This window comes from Pollachius pollachius (assembly GCF_949987615.1).
Source record: "Pollachius pollachius genome assembly, chromosome: 19".
Classification (NCBI taxonomy): Eukaryota; Metazoa; Chordata; class Actinopteri; order Gadiformes; family Gadidae; genus Pollachius; species Pollachius pollachius.
The window spans coordinates 20548800-20570543 of record NC_136952.1 but is presented as its reverse complement, the minus strand read 5'-3'; the positions used below and the strand labels follow the sequence as shown (position 1 = coordinate 20570543).

At 44.5% G+C, this 21744-nt stretch overlaps 1 protein-coding gene across 1 annotated transcript in view; it reads left to right on the top strand.

Moving 5' to 3' along the window:
• smarcd2 (SWI/SNF related BAF chromatin remodeling complex subunit D2) overlaps positions 1–21744 on the top strand; it is a 31743-nt gene that overhangs the window by 6954 nt on the left and 3045 nt on the right. The window contains exons 4-12 of the mRNA XM_079757335.1: positions 2082–2204; positions 5067–5186; positions 9910–10005; positions 11521–11622; positions 11993–12154; positions 14241–14338; positions 19990–20125; positions 20548–20670; positions 21460–21561. Coding sequence (XP_079613461.1) covers positions 2082–2204; positions 5067–5186; positions 9910–10005; positions 11521–11622; positions 11993–12154; positions 14241–14338; positions 19990–20125; positions 20548–20670; positions 21460–21561 — 1062 coding nt within the window. The remainder of the gene's footprint in view (positions 1–2081; positions 2205–5066; positions 5187–9909; positions 10006–11520; positions 11623–11992; positions 12155–14240; positions 14339–19989; positions 20126–20547; positions 20671–21459; positions 21562–21744) is intronic.

The window sequence follows — 21744 nt, the reverse complement described above, 5'->3', positions numbered from 1 at the left end:
GTTAGGGTCTTAATGGTCTGTCAGGGTGTTAATGGTCTGTTAGGGTCTTAATGGTCTGTTAGGGTCTTAATGGTCTGTTAGGGTCTTAATGGTCTGTCAGGGTCTTAATGGTCTGTCAGGGTCTTAATGGTCTGACAGGGTCTTAATGGTCTGACAGGGTCTTAATGGTCTGACAGGGTCTTAATGGTCTGTTAGGGTTATAATGGTCTGTTAGGGTCTTAATTGTCTGTTAGGGTCTTAATTGTCTGTTAGGGTCTTAATTGTCTGTTAGGGTCTTAATGGTCTGTTAGGGTCTTAATGGTCTGTTAGGGTCTTAATGGTCTGTTAGGGTCTTAATGGTCTGACAAGGTCTTAATGGTCTGTTAGGGTCTTAATGCTCTGTCAGGGTCTTAATGGTCTGTCAGGGTCTTAATGGTCTGTCAGGGTCTTAATGGTCTGTCAGTGTCTTAATGGTCTGTTAATGTCTTAATGGGCTGACAGGGTCTTAATGGTCTGACAGGGTCTTAATGGTCTGTTAGGGTCTTAATGGTCTGTTAGGGTCTTATTGGTCTGACAGGGTCTTAATGGTCTGTTAGAGTCTTAATGGTCTGTTAGGGTCTTATTGGTCTGACAGGGTCTTAATGGTCTGTTAGTGTCTTAATGGGCTGACAGGGTCTTAATGGTCTGACAGGGTCTTAATGGTCTGTTAGGGTCTTAATGGTCTGTCAGGGTGTTAATGGTCTGTCAGGGTCTTAATGGTCTGTTAGGGTCTTAATGGTCTGACAGGGTCTTAATGGTCTGTCAGGGTCTTAATGGTCTGACAGGGTCTTAATGGTCTGACAGGGTCTTAATTGTCTGACAGGGTCTTAATTGTCTGACAGGGTCTTAATTGTCTGACAGGGTCTTAATGGTCTGTTAGGGTCTTAATGGTCTGTTAATGTTTTAATGGGTTGACAGGCTCTTAATGGTCTGACAGGGTCTTAATGGTCTGTTAGGGTCTTAATGGTCTGTTAGGGTCTTATTGGTCTGACAGGGTCTTAATGGTCTGTTAGAGTCTTAATGGTCTGTTAGGGTCTTATTGGTCTGACAGGGTCTTAATGGTCTGTAAGTGTCTTAATGGGCTGACAGGGTCTTAATGGTCTGACAGGGTCTTAATGGTCTGTTAGGGTCTTAATGGTCTGTCAGGGTGTTAATGGTCTGTTAGGGTCTTAATGGTCTGTTAGGGTCTTAATGGTCTGACAGGGTCTTAATGGTCTGTCAGGGTCTTAATGGTCTGACAGGGTCTTAATGGTCTGTCAGGGTCTTAATGGTCTGTCAGGGTCTTAATGGTCTGACAGGGTCTTAATGGTCTGACAGGGTCTGTCAGGGTCTTAATGGTTTGTTAGTGTCTTAATGGGCTGACATGGTCTTAATGGGCTGACAGGGTCTTAATGGTCTGTCAGGGTCTTAATGGTCTATCAGGGTCTTAATGGTCTGACAGGGTCTTAATGGTCTGACAGGGTCTTAATGGTCTGACAGGTTCTTAATGGTCTGTCAGGGTCTTAATGGTCTGACAGGGTCTTAATGGTCTGTTAGGGTCTGAATGGTCTGTCTGGGTCTTAATGGTCTGTCAGGGTCTTAATGGTCTGACAGGTTCTTAATGGTCTGTCAGGGTCTTAATGGTCTGACTGGGTCTTAATGGTCTGACAGGTTCTTAATGGTCTCTCAGGGTCTTAATGGTCTGAGAGGGTCTTAATGGGCTGACATGGTCTTAATGGGCTGACAGGGTCTTAATGGTCTGTCAGGGTCTTAATGGTATGTCAGGGTCTTAATGGTCTGACAGGGTCTTAATGGTCTGTTAGGGTCTTAATGGTCTGTTAGGGTCTTAATGGTCTGTTAGGGTCTTAATGGTCTGTTAGGGTCTTAATGGTCTGACAGGGTCTTAATGGTCGGCTTTAGGCTTGCACCCGTAAAATGCTGCTTGCAGATTTAATGTTAATATTAATGTTGTTAACTTAACCCAGGGTTTATTTTATGTTTTCATTCAATCAATGTCTTTCTTCATGCAAATGTTGAGCCCAAGATCCCTGAAAAGAAGAGTATTTGTTTATGTTTGTGCTCAGATCAGAGACCTGGTTCCTGAGTCCCAAGCCTACATGGACCTCCTGGCCTTCGAGAGGAAGCTGGACCAGACCATCGCACGCAAACGGATGGAGATCCAGGAGGCCATCAAGAAACCCATCACAGTAAGCTGCTCTGAAGACGCACAATCTACATCTTTAAACCAAATTCTCAATTCAATATTACCAAAATTAAGTTGGGTTTCCTAACAATAATTATTGAAAGGAAATAATCATTTTAATATGATGACCACGGTTATCTGGTCATTACATCGCAGCGATTTGGGCTGGTTGCCTGGATCACTGCCAGTTCCAGGGGTTTTTGTAGGAGATGGTCTCGGAGATGTGCCGTACCGTACAGAATTAAGGTGGCTGGGTATGAGCGCGGTTTTTGAGCTTAGTAAAGTTGATGCAATTACTTATGGTTGATAATATTAGTGTTTTTTTTTATTACAGTTTGATCTTTGATTGATGGAGTAATGTGTGTTTCTTAACTTGATAAACGACAGGGATTTATGTTATGTACACAGAGCATTGTGCTTACATATATTTTATAGTGCTGTCAGTTTAACGCGTTATTAACCGCGTTACCACAAAACAATTTTAACAGCGTTAATTTCTTTATCGCGCGATTAATGCTCTTTTGGCTTGGCAAACGTTGTAGTTTTTTCACCTGCTGTCTAGCAACAACTAAAAAATTTGTTGAAAAAAAACAAGAAAAATGACAACACCACACCAAGCACACCGTTATTCGATAGCCTGGTAATGTGTATAGGCCGACGTACGGTAGGAATATTCATACTGGTTTAAATAATAGATGTTATAGTATTTCCCATCTTTGCTGAGCAAGAGTTTTGTTCGGAAGTTCAGTGATTGAAACAAATAAAAGCCTGGGCAATTGAAGTGTTACGGTACCACTGTCATGCACCTACCCGATGTCAAGTGGACCGGGTTGAACTCACTGCGGGTCTCTCTTCTTATATCCATCTTACCAAATATATTTTATTACTGTCCTTCTCAACACTCTGATCTCACTAAAAGGCTAGCAGCACGAAATCAAGGGATATTTAGAATAATGAAATGTGTGATTAATCGCGAGTTAACTATGACATTAATGCGATTTAATTGCGATTAAATATTTGAATCGCTTGACGGCACTAATATTTTACAATTTATTTAAATGTATGTGCAAGTATGCAATTTGTATTTGTACAATTTAATGAATAAGAATCAAATGCAGAGACAGTTATTTAACAACATTTTAAGAAATTGTTAAATTATATAGTCTTACAGTTACAACCGGCCCTTTGAGGGCCACCATAATGCTGATGTGGCCCGGCGTGAAGATGAGTTTGAGACCCCTGCTTGAGACTGGTATGTGACGTATGTATACATGCTTTACGTCTGCTAAGCTAGTAAAATCTAAGTCCAAGCCATGGGGAGTATTGACGCCCACCGAGAACGCCCCTCCCCCAGTAAGTGTGTGAAACCGCTTGATTGCACTCAAACTTCACTCCCGTAACAGTGTGACGTCAGACTGCAGTAAGCAGTTTCGAAGTGCAGTACTCTCGCCTCCTGGCTACCTGCCATATTTACAACTTCTTAGGTGTGAATTTGAACACGTGCAAAGCGTCCGACCAATCACAGCAGATAGGGCATGATGACCAATCAGGGCAGACCGGGCCACAGGGAGGGGGGACTTAAAGCAAGCTGATACAAAACAGACTCAAAAATTAAGTGTGAGAAAAATCTCTTTTGTTAATTTTACATGCAGGCATGTAACCCTATTCTAGTAGAACCCCCAAATGCAATCATTAACCCAAACAAATAATGATATGGGATCTTTAAATTTTGCTAAAGGTTGGAGATTCGAGAGGCTAAACATCTGCAAAGGTTTCTGACTGTCATACCATTTTAATCTGAACAACATAGGGGCTTTTTTTTCCATCCAGCGCCATTTCAGCTGACTTATTTTGACAGGAAGTCTTTAGCAGGCAAGTGAAATCCGGCCACAGAGTTTGCATTGAAGTTCTGAGTGTGGACGTAAGACCTTGGTTCAGATCTGGCACATCCGACCACAACAGTGTCACAGAAACGAGTGTGAGACAAGTGGCACCAAGCCCTGCCTGGTTTACTACCCTAACTCAAATAATTACTGCCACGTTGTGGTCTGTATGAGTCACTGTTCACAAATGATCGCTCCTCATTATAATAGACAAATACAATGATTCCACATTTATAATATGTAGGCCTAGCCTTTATTTAACCACGCAGGCTATTTGAAATACTGTGAACTAAAGATCCAAGAAGTGCTGGTATTGCTATAGTGACTTAACTTTAGTAATATCTACATTCAACCACACAAACCTCAATCTTTCATTAATTTAAAAGTTATATACAATGTTTTATAACACTCTTATTGGAATCATAAGAGTGATTATTGAGATTAAATTATATTGCTGAGATTTGGTTCTGCTCCGTTGACTTAATTAACTTGAGCGCACTCCCCCACTCAGCTGGCCTTGAGGGTGTACAGTTTACTGCCCCGCGACCAGTGGGCCTTATGTGGTCCTTATTGCCTCTTAATGGTGCTGTTCTGCTGGGTGGCCAGAGGGCACTCTGGTTGGGGGGGGCTCTATATTTCTCCATAGGTAGAGCTCCAACATTATGATGGTGACAGAACTTTCGGTCACAAGTCTAATCCCGGTTCTGGGAAAAGTCATGAGATCTGCCTGTTCCCAAGGAGCAATTCTGTGGGGTTGCTCTGTTTTTCATGCTCCCTCAGGGTATTGGTTCTCCACTGCACATTGAGTAATATGAGTGGACTTTATAACAGGAGATGAGGACTGAGTCTTCTAAATGTGTGACTGATCAACGTTTGTGAGTCTTTTCCTCGACTCTCTACTCTCAGAGAAACAAGTTGTCTGTTGAACTTGGGCCAGCCAGACAGAACCCTGAGCCCGTCTGTCGTCTCTTGTGTCCCCACAGCAGAAGCGCAAGTTGAGGATCTACATCTCCAACACCTTCACCGCCGCCAAGCCCGAGGCTGAGGACCATGAGAAGGTGGCATCCTGGGAGCTGAGGGTGGAGGGCAAACTTCTAGAGGAGGTACACACATCCTCATAAACTGTCTACGGTTTTGGTCTTGGCGTACCTTCCTCTGGATCCCCTGGGAGGATGACCTAGTTATGGTCGTTCAATCTTGTGGCCATGTTCAACCTCACTGTCCCGTGGCCATACCCAGGCTCTGGCCTGGTCCTAGCCCCGCTTTTGGCCTACCCAGGGCTCAACACTGCGACAAAAATAGTTGCATTTGCAACCATTTATCATGTGGATGTTAGGGTAGAACATGTTTTATTGGATCAATGCCTCAAAAAGCAAAACTGCAATATCACATACGTGCTGTGTGGAGGAAGTGAGTGTTTTTGGAATCCTCTGCTGTCTGTTTCAGCAGAGTTTCAAGGTGTGTGGGTCACACACCAGACCACGGCCACATCCGTAGCAGAAGTCAAGGGCATGTCGGAGGGTTTGATTGAGGTCTTGTTCCGTTTTTTAATAAAGTTAATGCTGATGGATGGCGATGCGCGCCAGGGTTTGGTTCGGTGCTGGAAGTACTCGTCGGCTGTGTTGCGACACTGGTGTGACTGCTTGATTTGGAAACAAGACCCCCTTAAGTTTCAATGAAGACACGCTGCTTTGATTTAAAAAAATAAAAGGTTTTATACATTGCGCTAAGTTTAAATGAAATTGAACCACAGAATTAGCGCTATAGCATGCAAAGAAATGCATTGCTCTACATAACAGATTGCCAGAAATGAAAAAGATACCTAATTAGAGTATATTTCCCAATAATAATTATGTCATTATTAGTAGAAGAGCTTTTTAAAGTAGAAGGAGGAGCAGGAAGAGTTTGTTCCTGAGGAAGACATGCGGAGGTGCTAAAAACATGCATAACAACTTTCAAATAGTTGTAAATAAACTTCAAAAGCTTTTCAAATCTTATTTGGTGTTGTATTGGTCCTTAATGTGCAAAGTAAACAAGGTGCAAAGTATATAAGGTCAAAGTAAATACGGTGCAAAGTGATTCCGTAAATATTTTTTTTAGAGGACCAATCACAGCCCTTGCCGTCTCCGTTGCGTGGACTTCAGCTCTAGTGCGCGTGTAGAGCTAGGGAGAGGGTCTCCAACGACGGAGACCTCCGTGTCTACGTACAGCACTTTACGGAGGAGTATAACCATCCTTTATCCTCACTGGCTGAGCTGACGAGGAAGTGACATAGTTCCCGCCCAGATGCAATTCGCTGATGGATTGAAAAATCTTTTGCAAAGCGTTTTGTGGATTGAAATGTCACTTGAATTTTGCAACACAGGGAGCGTGGCGAAGTGCATTGGAATCACGGGGGCTTCCCATTTGAATAAAGCCACTCAAATGACTTTGAGTGGCATACTAATATGATGAGGCATCAGACAATCAAGTCATTTTAGCCTGAATACATAGGTAAAAAGCTAAATGGATGTGGTAGGCTACACCACGGGATGTATCTGCAGACCACTGCCACATAAATAAAGGTAAGGCGTGATATTTATTGCTTAAGATTTGCTGGTGCTATGGCGAGGTCTTTTGTGTTTTTTGCACTCAAGTGGTCGGCCGTTTTAACTTGCAATTGATAGTCGGTGGAGTCAGTCTCCTGTTGACACAAAGTGACTTTTGGTCATTCTTGCTTTGCTTGAATTCTGGAATAATTGTGGGAGGAGTGCATGAGTTTTGGTCAGAATGCCTGATGTAGGCTAGGTTTGATGGAATGCGTGTTGTGAATTGACTACAAAAATCTTGACAACTTTTGCAGTGCTGTGTGTAGCCGCACGTTTGGCCCTTCTGAACACGCAGTTAATTTCCTTTCCTAGCTCCTCTTGTTTACGTTGGTGGCTTAGCCATGTCATGTCACGTTGTCAACATTGGATACATGGAGCAGAACATAGTGGGTCATATGTCCGATGCTTTTTGGAAACCGTTTCTTCATAAAACGTGCCAGACAGATTTTGTATACATTTTATTCCTTAGTAATTAGCTACATGGGTATGCCGTCTTTCAGAACCTTTCATTACCGGTGTTACACCGAATTCTGCGACCCACCGAAAGTGTGACCCCAGGAGGCACTGTTGCATATTTTTTGCAATATTCACGAGTTTGAAGCGTAGACAGGCATGACAAAAACATAAATAAAACAAGAAATAAGAGCTCCCCCCAACCAATTACCTTTTTATTAAAGGTGCTTAATAAATACATTTGTTTTGATTAGCATTTTACAGACCCATACAATGATAGGGCGTTTAGTACGGTCCTTTACCGTTGCTGCTTTACCCATAAAAAGCTACAGTCAGTGTTAAATTCTCCAGATTACAGTTAGTAACAGTTAGTAGTTAGTAACAGTTAGTTACAGATCTCCTCCATCGCCATACCCCCACTCGCCCCCTACGCTCCGCTGATTTCAACCTTCTCACCTCCATCACCAAGACCATGTATCGCACCCTGGGGGACAGAGCCTTCGCCATCGCCGCCCCTACCCTCTGGAAGTCAACTTAAAACCTATCTCTTCAGGACCACCTACAACATTTGACAAATCATCCTCCGCCATCTTCCACTCTCTCCCGCTCTCTTAATAATGTGTTGCCTATTGTTGTGGTGTTGTTTATTTTTTCCCCTTTTGTCTGATTGTCTGTACTGTCCGTATGTATTCCTTTCTTATTCGTAAAGCGTCTTTGAGTACTTAGAAAAGCACTATAAAAATTGATTTATTATTATTAAATTACGCTGATTTACCTTTGAGCATTTCCTATTATAGGATACTGTGTAAAACGTTGTTTAGAATTAATGTTAGTATCAAGAAAAGAAAGACCCACCGGTGGGGGGAGATCTTAAGTTTTATTTATGTTTCTGTTATAATGCAAACGTGCATGTTGCAGAACATGTGCAACATTGCCCCCTGGGGTCACTGGGGTTTTCAGTGGGTCGCAGAATTTGGTGTAACCCCGGCACTAAAGAGAGAGAAAGAATAGTGCATTCTCATTGTACCCACCACTTCTGAAAATGCACTTCCGAATGCGTCTCTGTCCCGCGCACATTTCAAACCAAACACACCCATGTATTATCTCCAATGTTTTCAAACTCTAACCATTTAGCTATTTGTTTTAACTCTTCACTTTATGTTTCCAACCATTTTGCTTTTTTTTTTTTTTGATGATTCAATTGTTTACTTTTGAACTCTGTTCAAATCTTTTCAATTGATTTCAACTTTTCTTTAATGAGATGTTTTAAGGTTATTGGCTTAGTGGCAATCATGAGAAAAGTGCTTCCATGTATTTTTCAAGAGTTAAACAAAGTATTGGACTGATATCGGTATCGGCAGCTAGCCAAAGCTGCGGTATCAGTATCGATAGTGAAAATGTGGTATTGGGACATCACTATGGGACACCCGACAAGACGTTTTGCCATGTTGATGATCTTTTGACTACTCGTTGGGTTCTGTCTTTCAGGAATGCCTTAATCCATCCCAAGATGGTGCCTTTTATGCTTTATGCTTCGACCTTGTGTTATATTTTGTTGTTGGGGACCGTATCAAAGGCTTTTTGGAAATCCATGTAGATGCAGTCTTCAGATTGACCTCCATCGATGGCTTGGGTCCATTTGTTAAGTACAATTAATAACTGAAGTGTGGTTGATCATCCTTCCATGAATCCAAATTGTTTGTTGCTGAAGAGGCTGTTTTTGTCCATATGTTTTGTTATGTGATCTCTTACTAATTTCTCCACCGTTTAGCAAATTATTCTTGTTGCTGTATTCCACATCGTTTCCCCTAGCAACAGGTTGTCAACTTTGTTCAGTGCCCTTTTGTAGTTAACCTCCCCTGAGACCTGACTGCCCAGCACGGGAGTTCTGGTTCTGCTTTGACTCTAATTCTGACTATCGTGCCGAGGAACCAGATGTAAATGATCTGCATGTGCTTTGCACGCCCAAACACGCACACAGCGGCGCTCAACGGCGCTCAACCTGTCTGACCACAGGTTTCCCTTGATATAAGGAATTGAAACTGATGGTGGTTGTGTGTCTCTAGCTCTTCGATCAACCGAAAATCAAGGCTGTCTGTCAAATTATTTGAATGTTTTGTGCATTTCTGTTGTCCCACCCACTGCAATTTGTAGATTGTTATAAGTTTATAAATAAAGGCATTTTTCGGTTCATAGTGTTGTTGCCCAACCGACAACCAGGACTGTCTGTTTAAGCAGCATTATGAACAGAAATGGCTTTCTGTTAAATCTGTCCTAGTCCTATTTATTTAATTTAGTTCTGGGGGTGTTAAGGGGGATAGAGCAGCGATGGGCGGGAGACGAAGAGTCCTGTGTGGGAGGAAGGGAGGGGGCTGGGTAGTTTGGCAGGGCTGCAGCGAGCTGGGGCACAGGGGGCAGCAGGAACACTCTGGGGCGCTCTGGGCTCCTCCCATCAGCGTCTCTCCTGCTGTGGTCAGAGCCAGAACAATGCAGCTGGGCTCGCTGTCACAACTCTAACGCAAAACAGCCTTTCTTTTTATATTACTAAACAGTGTTGTTATGCAGCCCAGCGTTGACATGTGGCTCTGTGTTTATTTAGGGAGATAAGCTGGTCAGTTTCAAGTGTTTTCAGCCAGGAATGGAAAAACATCCTAATTATTGTTTATGTATATTATGTGTCGAGATTGGCATTAGGGATTCAGAAGGACTAAGGGGAATGTTATGTTTTTGTTTTTATATTCATCCTTGTCTATTTCCCTTTTTTATTTTATCCTTTTTTCCGTAGTCTGGGAAGCAGAAGAGAAAGTTCTCGTCGTTCTTCAAGAGCCTGGTCATCGAACTTGACAAGGAGCTCTATGGACCTGACAACCACCTGGTGGAGGTACTTGGTTCTTCCTCCTTAAAGGGGCCTACACACCGCTCATACTCAAACCAATGGCCAACTGCCTTATCCGACTACTCCGTTGCCTCTCGTCTGCTCCGTTCGGCAGAAAAGTTGCATTCAAACAAACCGCACCAACTACTGACAACTGCCAACTACACAGTAGCATTTACGCTCTGCGCTTGCGTGAGATGCAATAAGTCTCCTTAACACCGGGTGGCGGTAGTCTGCCCCTCCCACACACCGCGCTGATTCGCTTGTTGTGCTAGCAGCACACAACCAATCAGAGGCTCCGATCCCCAGACGCCAACACTCAGACTTTGCCTGTTGAATCGGACATGACACCGTCCACGCGCTTCAGAAAGCTTCCAACATAGTTGAACACACAGAACAGATTTGTTTCCGAACTCGTCAGTCTCCGCAAACGTTTCAGATGAGCAAATGTTGGGCCAGTGTGTAGAAGCCTTAACACCTCCCTCATGTTCGAACAGGACTCCTCTCCCGGTGGGAATGATGCGAGTATGTGAATGAGGACTTATGGCGTGGAATGATAAAAGCAATGACCTGAATGGACCCTGTCCATGTAACATTCATGCAGTGCTTTGGGTTGGTTTGGGTTCTTCTCCTTATGAAAGTAACCCTATCCATTGTCCGACCAAGAGCATATGTCGGACCTAGTCATGAGGGATTATTGTCATTGGTACTCACTAGTAGAGGGAAGTAATTGGACTCCTAACCCTCCCTGGAATGATCCCCCACTGGATCCCCCCTCTGCGTCCTCAAGAGTTATTCCCTGTTCATTAAGGGAGGTTATTTTCTTGCGCTTTGGGGGGCTAGGATTAGGGAATGTCATAAATATACAGCCTGTAAAACCCTTTGAGACTGGAACTGTTGTTGACAGCTATAACAATACACTTGCTATGACGTGCAAAAGATATCAACCCTTCATGGATTCTTCCTGTTATGACTGTTTAGTTTAGACTCATGGGTCTCTCAGGTCGTGGAGTCTACCTATAATAACTGTTGTTTAGTTTAGACTCATGGGTCTCTCAGGTCGTGGAGTCTACCTATAATAACTGTTGTTTAGTTTAGACTCATGGGTCTCTCAGGTCGTGGAGTCTACCTATAATAACTGTTGTTTAGTTTAGACTCATGGGTCTCTCAGGTCGTGGAGTCTACCTATAATAACTGTTGTTTAGTTTAGACTCATGGGTCTCTCAGGTCGTGGAGTCTACCTATAATAACTGTTGTTTAGTTTAGACTCATGGGTCTCTCAGGTCGTGGAGTCTACCTATAATAACTGTTGTTTAGTTTAGACTCATGGGTCTCTCAGGTCGTGGAGTCTACCTATAATAACTGTTGTTTAGTTTAGACTCATGGGTCTCTCAGGTCGTGGAGTCTACCTATAATAACTGTTGTTTAGTTTAGACTCATGGGTCTCTCAGGTCGTGGAGTCTACCTATAATAACTGTTGTTTAGTTTAGACTCAGTCTTTGGTCTTCTCTCGCTGGCCAGTGGCACAGAATGGCCGCCACTCAGGAGACGGACGGCTTCCAGGTCAAGAGGCCCGGGGAGATCAACGTGAAGTGTACCCTGCTGCTGATGTTGGACCACCAGGTCTCACACACACACACACACACACACACACACACACACCTCTAATGTGAGATCTTTATTTAATACTTGTGTGTGTCTCTCCTTGTCTACCTCCCTCTCATTACATTTATTTAGCTGATGATGGTATCCAAAGCAACTTACAAACCGTGCATTCAACCATGAAGATAAAACCCAGAAATTGCAAGAGTTCTGGGGGTACATGTAATTGATAAAAGAAAAAAAAAAGCTTAAACACTTGGGTACAACACATCTGACGCACTTGAACACATCTGGGAGCATCAGATGAGGCCCCCATAGTGAAGGAGCAGCTGGCGGTCAGAGTCCAGTAGACGGGGTGCACGGTCTGACACTCTCCCCCATTCACCCCTAGCCCCCCCAGTATAAGCTGGACCTGCGTCTGGCCAGGCTGCTGGGCGTCCACACTCAGACCAGAGCCAGTATCATGCAGGCGCTGTGGCTGTACATCAAGACCAACAAGCTGCAGGACTGCCACGAGAAGGAGTTCATCAACTGCAACCGCTACTTCAGACAGGTACCACTAACGCATCCATAGTGCTCAACACATCCACCAACACATCCACCAACACATCCATAGTGCCCAACACATCCACCAACACATCCATAGTGCCCAACACATCCACCAACACATCCATAGTGCCCAACACATCCATAGTGCTCAACACATCCACCAACACATCCATAGTGCCCAACACATCCACCAACACATCCACCAACACATCCATAGTGCTCAACACATCCACCAACACATCCATAGTGCCCAACACATCCACCAACACATCCATAGTGCCCAACACATCCACCAACACATCCATAGTGCCCAACACATCCACCAACACATCCATAGTGCCCAACACATCCACCAACACATCCATAGTGCCCAACACATCCACCAACACATCCATAGTGCTCAACACATCCACCAACACATCCACCAACACATCCATAGTGCCCAACACATCCACCAACACATCCACTAACGCATCCATAGTGCCCAACACATCCACCAACACATCCACCAACACATCCATAGTGCCCAACACATCCACCAACACATCCATAGTGCTCAACACATCCACCAACACATCCATAGTGCTCAACACATCCACCAACACATCCATAGTGCCCAACACATCCACCAACACATCCATAGTGCCCAACACATCCACCAACACATCCATAGTGCTCAACACATCCACCAACACATCCATAGTGCTCAACACATCCACCAACACATCCATAGTGCCCAACACATCTACCAACACATCCATAGTGCTCAACACATCCACCAACACATCCATAGTGCTCAACACATCCACCAACACATCCATAGTGCTCAACACATCCACCAACACATCCATAGTGCTCAACACATCCACCAACACATCCATAGTGCCCAACACATCCACCAACACATCCATAGTGCCCAACACATCCACCAACACATCCATAGTGCCCAACACATCCACCAACACATCCATAGTGCTCAACACATCCACCAACACATCCATAGTGCCCAACACATCCACCAACACATCCATAGTGCCCAACACATCCACTAACACATCCATAGTGCTCAACACATCTACCAACACATCCATAGTGCCCAACACATCTACCAACACATCCATAGTGCCCAACACATCCACCAATACATCCACCAACACATCCACCAACACATCCACCAACACATCCACCAACACATCCACCAACACATCCATAGTGCTCAACACATCCACCAACACATCCATAGTGCCCAACACATCTACCAACACATCCATAGTGCCCAACACATCTACCAACACATCCATAGTGCCCAACACATCCACCAACACATCCATAGTGCTCAACACATCCACCAACACATCCATAGTGCTCAACACATCCACCAACACATCCATAGTGCTCAACACATCCACCAACACATCCATAGTGCTCAACACATCCACCAACACATCCATAGTGCCCAACACATCCATAGTGCTCAACACATCCACCAACACATCCATAGTGCTCAACACATCCACCAACACATCCATAGTGCTCAACACATCCACCAACACATCCATAGTACTCAACACATCCACCAACACATCCATAGTGCTCAACACATCCACCAACACATCCATAGTGCTCAACACATCCACCAACACATCCATAGTGCTCAACTGCAACCGCTACTTCAGACAGGTACCATGTCCACTTACACATCCATTGTACGCATCACATCCAGAACACAACACATCCAAAAACACATCCATAGTGCTGTACCAGGGAAGGAACACCTTTTGAGAAGGCCAGGAATGGACCTTTTATAGGAGGAATATGACTCTAGGGTCTGTTGAGCGTATTGACCGGTTATTTTGGAAATGTGGGCAGGATGGTTGGTTACTGATTGGTTCATGGGTTCATTACTTGGTTTAATATTGATTTATTTTGGTTTGGTTAAAAATAGATTTTGACTGCATTTATCCTATCTTCATTTGACTAGTAAAAGACAAAACGACCAAAAAACACAACCCAAATGAGTTCCAGCGCAATGACCCGTGTGAACTCCATTTGGGTGGTTAACTATATCGATGCTCTCCACCTGCTGGCAGATCTTCAGCTGTGCTCGTATGAAGTTCTCTGAGATCCCCATGAAGCTGGCGGGCCTGCTGCAGCACCCCGACCCCATCGTCATCAACCACCTCATCAGGTAGGATCACATCACTCTATTTCTGAAGTGGTTATTAAAGCCCTCATCCGGGCAATACCCTGCTCTAAATTAAATGGACATTGTTTGGCACAAGCTTTTATCAAAAGTGAATCTATAGTGAGGCTGGGAACCATCAAAGTGTTAAGCTGGGCTAAATGGCCAGGCTAAAAATCAAAGTTAGGTTTGTATAAGAAGCTCTGCTAAAGTTTCAGAGCCAAGCTATAAAGCTAAGCTAAAATATCCAAGCTGGGCCTAAAAGCCCAACAAAGATATCAAAGCCAGGCTATAATATCCGTTGTCATGCATCGTTGCATGTGCTCAAACAAGCAGCAGTGCGACTACCAGCGCTTGGATGGTGCAACGTGAGGTGATGGGCCCACAAGGTCTCCCCACCCAGCTCTGACAGATGTATCGATGTATTCATCAAGCCACATGGCAGATCAGACTATAAGTCACATGATGTAGCCCAGGTTAGGTAGATACAGTGGGGCAAAAAAGTATTTAGTCAACCACCAATTGTGCAAGTTCTCCCACTTAAAAAGATGAGAGAGGCCTGTAATTTTCATCATAGGTATACCTCAGCTATGAGAGACAAAATGAAAAAAAAAATCTAGAAAATCACTGTCTGATTTTTAAAGAATTTATTTGCAAATTATGGTGGAAAATAAGTATTTGGTCAATAACAAAAGGTCATCTCAATACTTTGTTACATGCCCTTTGTTGGCAATGACAGAGGTCAAACGTTTTCTGTAAGTCTTTACAAGGTTTTCACACACTGCTGCAGGTATTTTGGCCCTTTCCTCCATGCAGATCTCCTCTAGAGCAGTGATGTTTTTGGGCCTTCGCTGGGCAACACAGACTTTCAACTCCCTCCAAAGATTTTCTATGGGGTTGAGATCTGGAGACTGGCTAGGCCACTCCAGGACCTTGAAATGCTTCTTACGAAGCCACTCCTTCGTTGCCCGGGCGGTGTGTTTGGGGTCATTGTCATGCTGAAAGACCCAGCCACGTTTCATCTTCAGTGCCCTTGCTGATGGAAGGAGGTTTTCACTCAAAATCTCACGATACATTGCCCCATTCATTCTTTCCGTCACACGGATCAGACGTCCTGGTCCCTTGGCAGAAAAACAGCCCCAAAGCATGATGTTTCCACCCCCATGCTTCACTGTAGGTATGGTGTTCTTTGGATGCAACTCAGCATTCTTTCTCCTCCAAACACGACGAGTTGAGTTTTTACCAAAAAGTTATATTTTGGTTTCATCTGACCATATGACATTCTCCCAATCCTGTTCTGGATCATCCAAATGCTCTCTAGCAAACTTCAAAAGGGCCCGGACATGCACTGGCTTTAGCAGGGGGACACGTCTGGCACTGCAGGATTTGAGTCCCTGGCGGCGTAGTGTGTTAATGATGGTAGCCTTTGTTACTTTGGTCCCAGCTCTCTGGAGGTCATTCACTAGGTCCCCCCGTGTGGTTCTGGGATTTTTGTTCAACGTTCTTGTGATCATTTTGACCCCACAGGGTGAGATCTTGCGTGGAGCCCCAGATCGAGGGAGATTATCAGTGGTCTTGTATGTATTCCATTTCCTAATAATTGCTCCCACAGTTGATTTCTTCACACCAAGCTGCTTACCTATTGCAGATTCAGACTTCCCAGCCTGGTGCAGGTCTACAATTGTGTTTCTGGTGTCCTTTGACAGCTCTTTGGTCTTGGCCATAGTGGAGTTTGGAGTGTGACTGTTTGAGGTTGTGGACAGGTGTCTTTTATACTGATAAGGAGTTCAAACAGGTGCCATTAATACAGGTAACGAGTGGAGGACAGAGGAGCCTCTTAAAGAAGAAGTTACAGGTCTGTGACAGCCAGAAATCTTGCTGGTTTGTAGGTGACCAAATACTTATTTTCCACCATAATTTGCAAATAAATTCTTAAAAAATCAGACACTGTGATTTTCTGGATTTTTTTTTTCATTTTGTCTCTCATAGCTGAGGTTTATCTATGATGAAAATTACGAGCCTCTCTCGTCTTTTTAAGTGGGACAACTTGCACAGTTGGTGGCTGACTAAATACTTTTTTGCCCCACTGTATGCCCCAGAGAGTTCAGTTTAGTTTATAGGATAACAACACAATGTTGTTAGAGCAAAACACACAGGCATATCGTTTTAGTTGTCCCCCCACGTAATTGAAATCTCCATGAATCAATCACCCATTACCCTATAAATACCCCATAGACTCTCCATAATACCTCATAGAAGAACCCAGAAAGTTCAGAAACCAGTATAGTGCTTGTTGTTGTTGGACTTTGCAGTAATACAAAGTCCAGGTCATAGTTATGGAGGTGTATGGACAGAGGCAATTATGTCACAGAGGGGGGGGGCAAGACAGACTGTCCATTTAGCAGCCTGACTGCATGGGGGTACAGACTGTTGGCCAGCCTTATAGTTTTAAAAAAAAGGTGGTGTGCTGGGTGTAAATTGGTTGTCAAGGATGTTTTTCACTTGGCGCATGCAGCGCGAGGTGTACTAAGTCTTAATGTCTGGAAGGATGACCCCAATGATCTTCCCTGCGGCTCACACCACTCTGTGTATGGCCTCCTTCTCTGCACTGATGCATCCGGCAAACCAATCCATTAACCATTAGGTCAGTAACCATTAGGTCAGCGCACTCTCCACTGCACAGTGGTAGCCCTGCTCCACTGCCCAAGACCATCTCAGCTTCCTGAGGAAGTAGAGGCGTTGTTGGGCCTTCGCTGTGGCAGAGGCAATGGTTTTCGTGGGGAGTGGATCTGTGGCTCCAATCCATAATACCTCATTGGTCTTTTTTGTGTTGAGGACCAGGTTGTTGGACTTCTCGCCTTTATGCAGACCAGTGGAGGCTTCTCCAGTGAGGAGAGGGAGGAAGATCCTCCTTAACATTGTTGAGAATAAAAAATGTATATTGTCCAGACTACTGTAATGAATTAATGCCCTTAAATATGACTACTTTAATGCCTTTGTATATGTAATGTTCGTTTCCCTGGGTAAAGGGACATTAGCACCCCCTATCGCCTATTGACCATTGCTTCAGGGAGGACGTTCCTCCCTCAGCCTCCGTTGACTCCCATTCAGTTCCCTGAAAGTGTTGGCGGCCGGTGAATAACATGGGGTTCAATGGGAGAGAGGAGGAAAGTCCTCCTCTGAGTGGGTGTGACTAGCTAATGGATCTGGATCCCGCCTACGCCTATTCATAAATAGGCTGAAGCCCTGGTCCGCTATGAACCAATAAGAGGAGTCCTGGCTGTGGAGTAGCCCGGAGGGAGGGGTTATCCCCTCAAGTCTAGGCTACGAGAACCAACGAACCCGCTCAGTCGAATGCCTCGTCGTTTGCACCGAGCGGTGCGCTACTGGTCGTTGCGGTACAGTGCGGCTCTGTTCGCTTATATTAACGTTTCCGTAGCCCGCGGCCGGGCAGGACTGCCTGCGGCCGGCCGCGGAGCCCCCGAGGAGGGTTGACTTGATGTATAAATGAAGTCCCTCAATCTTAAAGGGGACATATCTTACCACCAGGTGTGAGTGTGATTAGCCATTACAAGCCGTTTTCAAAATGTGCAGCATTGTGACATCACACGTGGGCGTGTCCATCTAGATGTGTGACGGATAGATGGACACGCCAACCTGTGATGTCACAATGCTGCACATTTTCAAACCTGCTTGTAATGGCTAATCACACTCACACCTGGTGGTATGAGATGTCCCCTTTAATTGGCTTAACACCGTGACCAACATTCTGAAACATGCATTAACATCCACATTTGTCCCAAACAATGTTAGGCTTATAGCCCATGTAAATAGTTGTGAAATAATGTTCTTATTGTTTGTTTAATTGTTTGTTACTCTGACCGTTCTGTTTGATATTGTGGAAAGGATGTTAGTGATTGATTCAGAGCATGATGCATTTTAAATGGCATCACTTTTGGTTTTGTGTCTTCATTTTTCTTAAAACAATTGTAGCTGAAAATAAACATTGGTAGTGAAAATAAACATTGGTGGTAATTTGGTGGTAACCAAATTACCACCAATAGCTTCAGTCATTGAGGGCAAAAATAGGCCCAATGACAGGCCCAGATTTTTTTTATTTAGTTTTACAAATCAAGAGTAGCCCTGAGCTGACTAATTGACTTTGCGTCCTTTCCTTAGCCTTCCTTGGCCTGTAGTCCAAGACATGCTGCCCACCAGCTTTCAAAGTACAATGCTGCCACTTGTGGATTTGTATCAATTCACATAATTATCCCTCCCTGCTATTTTGTAGTTCACCAAAACACCCTGAAACAACTTGAGTCTTACATACTTATGCCACCATACGCCACTAACAGTGCAAGCAGGCCAATGACAACCAAGCGCGCAGTCCATCCTCCCTCACTTTAAAAACACCAGCCGCCACTGATGCAGTCTCATCATTCCCGGTGATGAGGTCGGGCACTGTTGTGTCGTCTGCAAATTTTATTACGTGGGTGGATGGGGTGGAAGAGCTGCAGTCGTATGTGAAAGGGTGTAGAGAAGTGGGCTAAGCACACAGCCCTGGGGGGCCCCGTGTTGGGGGTCAAAGTGGATGACGTGTGCTTGCCTACCCTTATATATTGTATGCGGTTTGATTGAAAGTCCAGTATCCAGTTGTGTAATGTCCAAGTCTATGTAGTTTGTTACGGAGTTTGTTTGGCAATTTTGTGTTAAATGCTGAGCTATGATCAACAAAGAGAAGCCTTGCATGCTCCTGTGCTCTACGTGTTCTAGCGGAGTGTGGAAAACAATAGCCATGGCATCCTCTGGTGACCTGTTCTTCCTGTATGCAAACTGGTGTTGATCTAGTGAGGGCGGTATGGCAGCTTTTATGTGTATGATGACCAGTCTTTCAGAACATTTTGCAGCGATGGGGATGAGTGCCACTGGCCTGTAGTCATTCAGGCCTGTGACATTAGACTGCTTGGGGCCTGGAACTATTGTGGCTGATAACTTACCCTAACTTGAGAAAAGATTTACCATTTTTTTCTATGCAGTTTTGCTGCCTAACCAGTATCTTACCCCTTCAGAAGCATTTATATCGAAATTAGAAGATACAATTAACATACCGTGATATAATACCGTTACCGTCTATGCCTCAAATCATTCGATAAGAAGATGGTGGGAATCAGTGTTTTGAAAGGATTGGCATTTAGCCTGCATCGCACTCCCCGCGCTTGCCTCTTTTGTCGGCTGTAGAGGTTTTAATTTGAGGGGTTACAAATGTAAAGGCCTACATTGCTTAGTAGGAAAGTACCCTATTTGGTACCCTATACTTAATATCTTGTATATAATATAGGCATACGCAGATGCAGATAAAAATGAGTGCCCTCATGACCTTTGATCCTTTGCTTCCAGTGAAGCGCATCTATCTGGTGAAGCTGGCTGTGGATGGGTTCATCGCCTGTCTTTTTTCATCTTGCCGGGATGAGAAATTTTTTTCGCACCGATGGACCCTCCAACTTTTCCTAAAATAACTGAAAATCCAAAAGCTAGGCTAAATTATCAAAACTTGTCCATAATGACCTAGCTAAGCTAAAGCTCAAACAGCTGTATGTACTCTGTGGTTATGTTTCAGGATGTTATATGTATTTCTTATTGTTGTGACGCTGACATAGTGTGGAGTCACTGGAGCAGAAGAAGACGGCGTGCTACGACATCGACGTAGAGGTGGACGACCCCCTGAAGGGCCAGATGAACGGCTTCCTGTCCTCCACCACCAACCAGCAGGAGATTGCCGTGCTGGAGATGAAGGTACGCACACATCTCCCTCAGAAACGGAAACGCAGGACATGAAATACAAATGCTATACAAATGGATGGTACATATCAACAGTTTCAGCTTTCTAGTTTGTATATTCATCCACAAAGGATCTACTTTGGAGGCGGACCAGCCCGTGATCCTAAGCACCAGTGGCCCGAGGGCTGGCGTCTGCCCCAGCATCCTAAGCATTTGGCTGAGGCTTTATATAAAACCAACCTGCAAATGATGCTTATAATGTTGTGACCGGGCCCCCCAATGTGTGCCTTCGGTTCACCTTTTCAGGCCCAATCGATGGGTTTATTGTGTGAAGCATAAAAACAAGGAAACCGCTTGGTAATGCTGAATACTGGCTGGTCTTTTTTAATAACATCCTATATCCGCCATGTTTATTCTGTCTCTGTCCCACGGTTCAGATCCATGAGACCATCGAGTCCATCAACCAGCTGAAGACCCAGAGGGACTTCATGCTGAGCTTCAGCAACCACCCCCAGGACTTCATTCAGGACTGGCTCAAGTCCCAGAGCAGGGACCTGAAGGTCAGCCCCGCCCGTCCCATGCCCCGGTCCAATGCCCCTGTACCACGCACAGGGGGAAGGCTTCCAGTGGCGGAGGCAAAGCGGGACCGATGGGTGGCCCTCAACCTAGGGTGTCCTGAAATCAGAACCACCACTATAGGGACATCAAATCACACATGAAACCAGAATTAATAACGCTTATAAGCTAAATACATGAGCCTATACATAGGCTAACCTTAAAAATGTAGCTCTAATTTTAAATAGGTCACATAGTATAATCTAATATGTGAGGCCTATATTGTGGCCTTTTTGTGAAAATGAAATGAGATGTGTGGGTATCGACGTGGGAGCTCTGTGCCTGTCTGTCCATGGTTGGTTGGTACTGGGCCGTATCAAGAGACTCTTCATTCCAAAATGTGTCCCAATGGACCTGTACCGGCCTTTCAGGAAAGACATCCTCCACATGGCTGATAATGTCTTTAGCTAGAACCAGATAGATCCATCAATAAATTAATCTACCACGGGTAGCTTCAATATCTGCAAGAAAATCAATTTTCATATTTTGTGTGTGTGTGTATGTGAGAATGGCTGAAAGGTTGTGAACTACACGTGGGTTCCCAGAATAGGGGGGTCAAATGTTTACCTAACCAACTGTCACCTTTCAGACCTTCTGAATCGCTTGTGAACGTGTTCCTCAAGTATTGTTTGCACATTTGACAAAGGCGGCCAGCTCCCTTTTCTTTACTGGAGGATTTCCTCCAGTGTGCTGTCCTATGATGTGATCCATCTCCCTGTGTCTCTGTATCCCAGCTGATGACGGATGTGGTGGGGAACCCGGAGGAGGAGAGGAGGGCAGAGTTCTACCAGTCTCCCTGGTTACCTGAGGCTGTGGGCCGCTACGTCTACTCCAAGGTAGGTTCCAACCTGCCCCCTGCACCGTTCTCAATATGGCTCAAGAAACATTTACCTAAGAAACACATTTACCCACAATGCCTTTCATTTTCAATTGCTAAGAAACCACTCTGTAGAGGATTTAATCATCTGTTCTATGCAAATAGGCCCGTAAAAACCCATGCACCATTTCCTCAGCTGCCA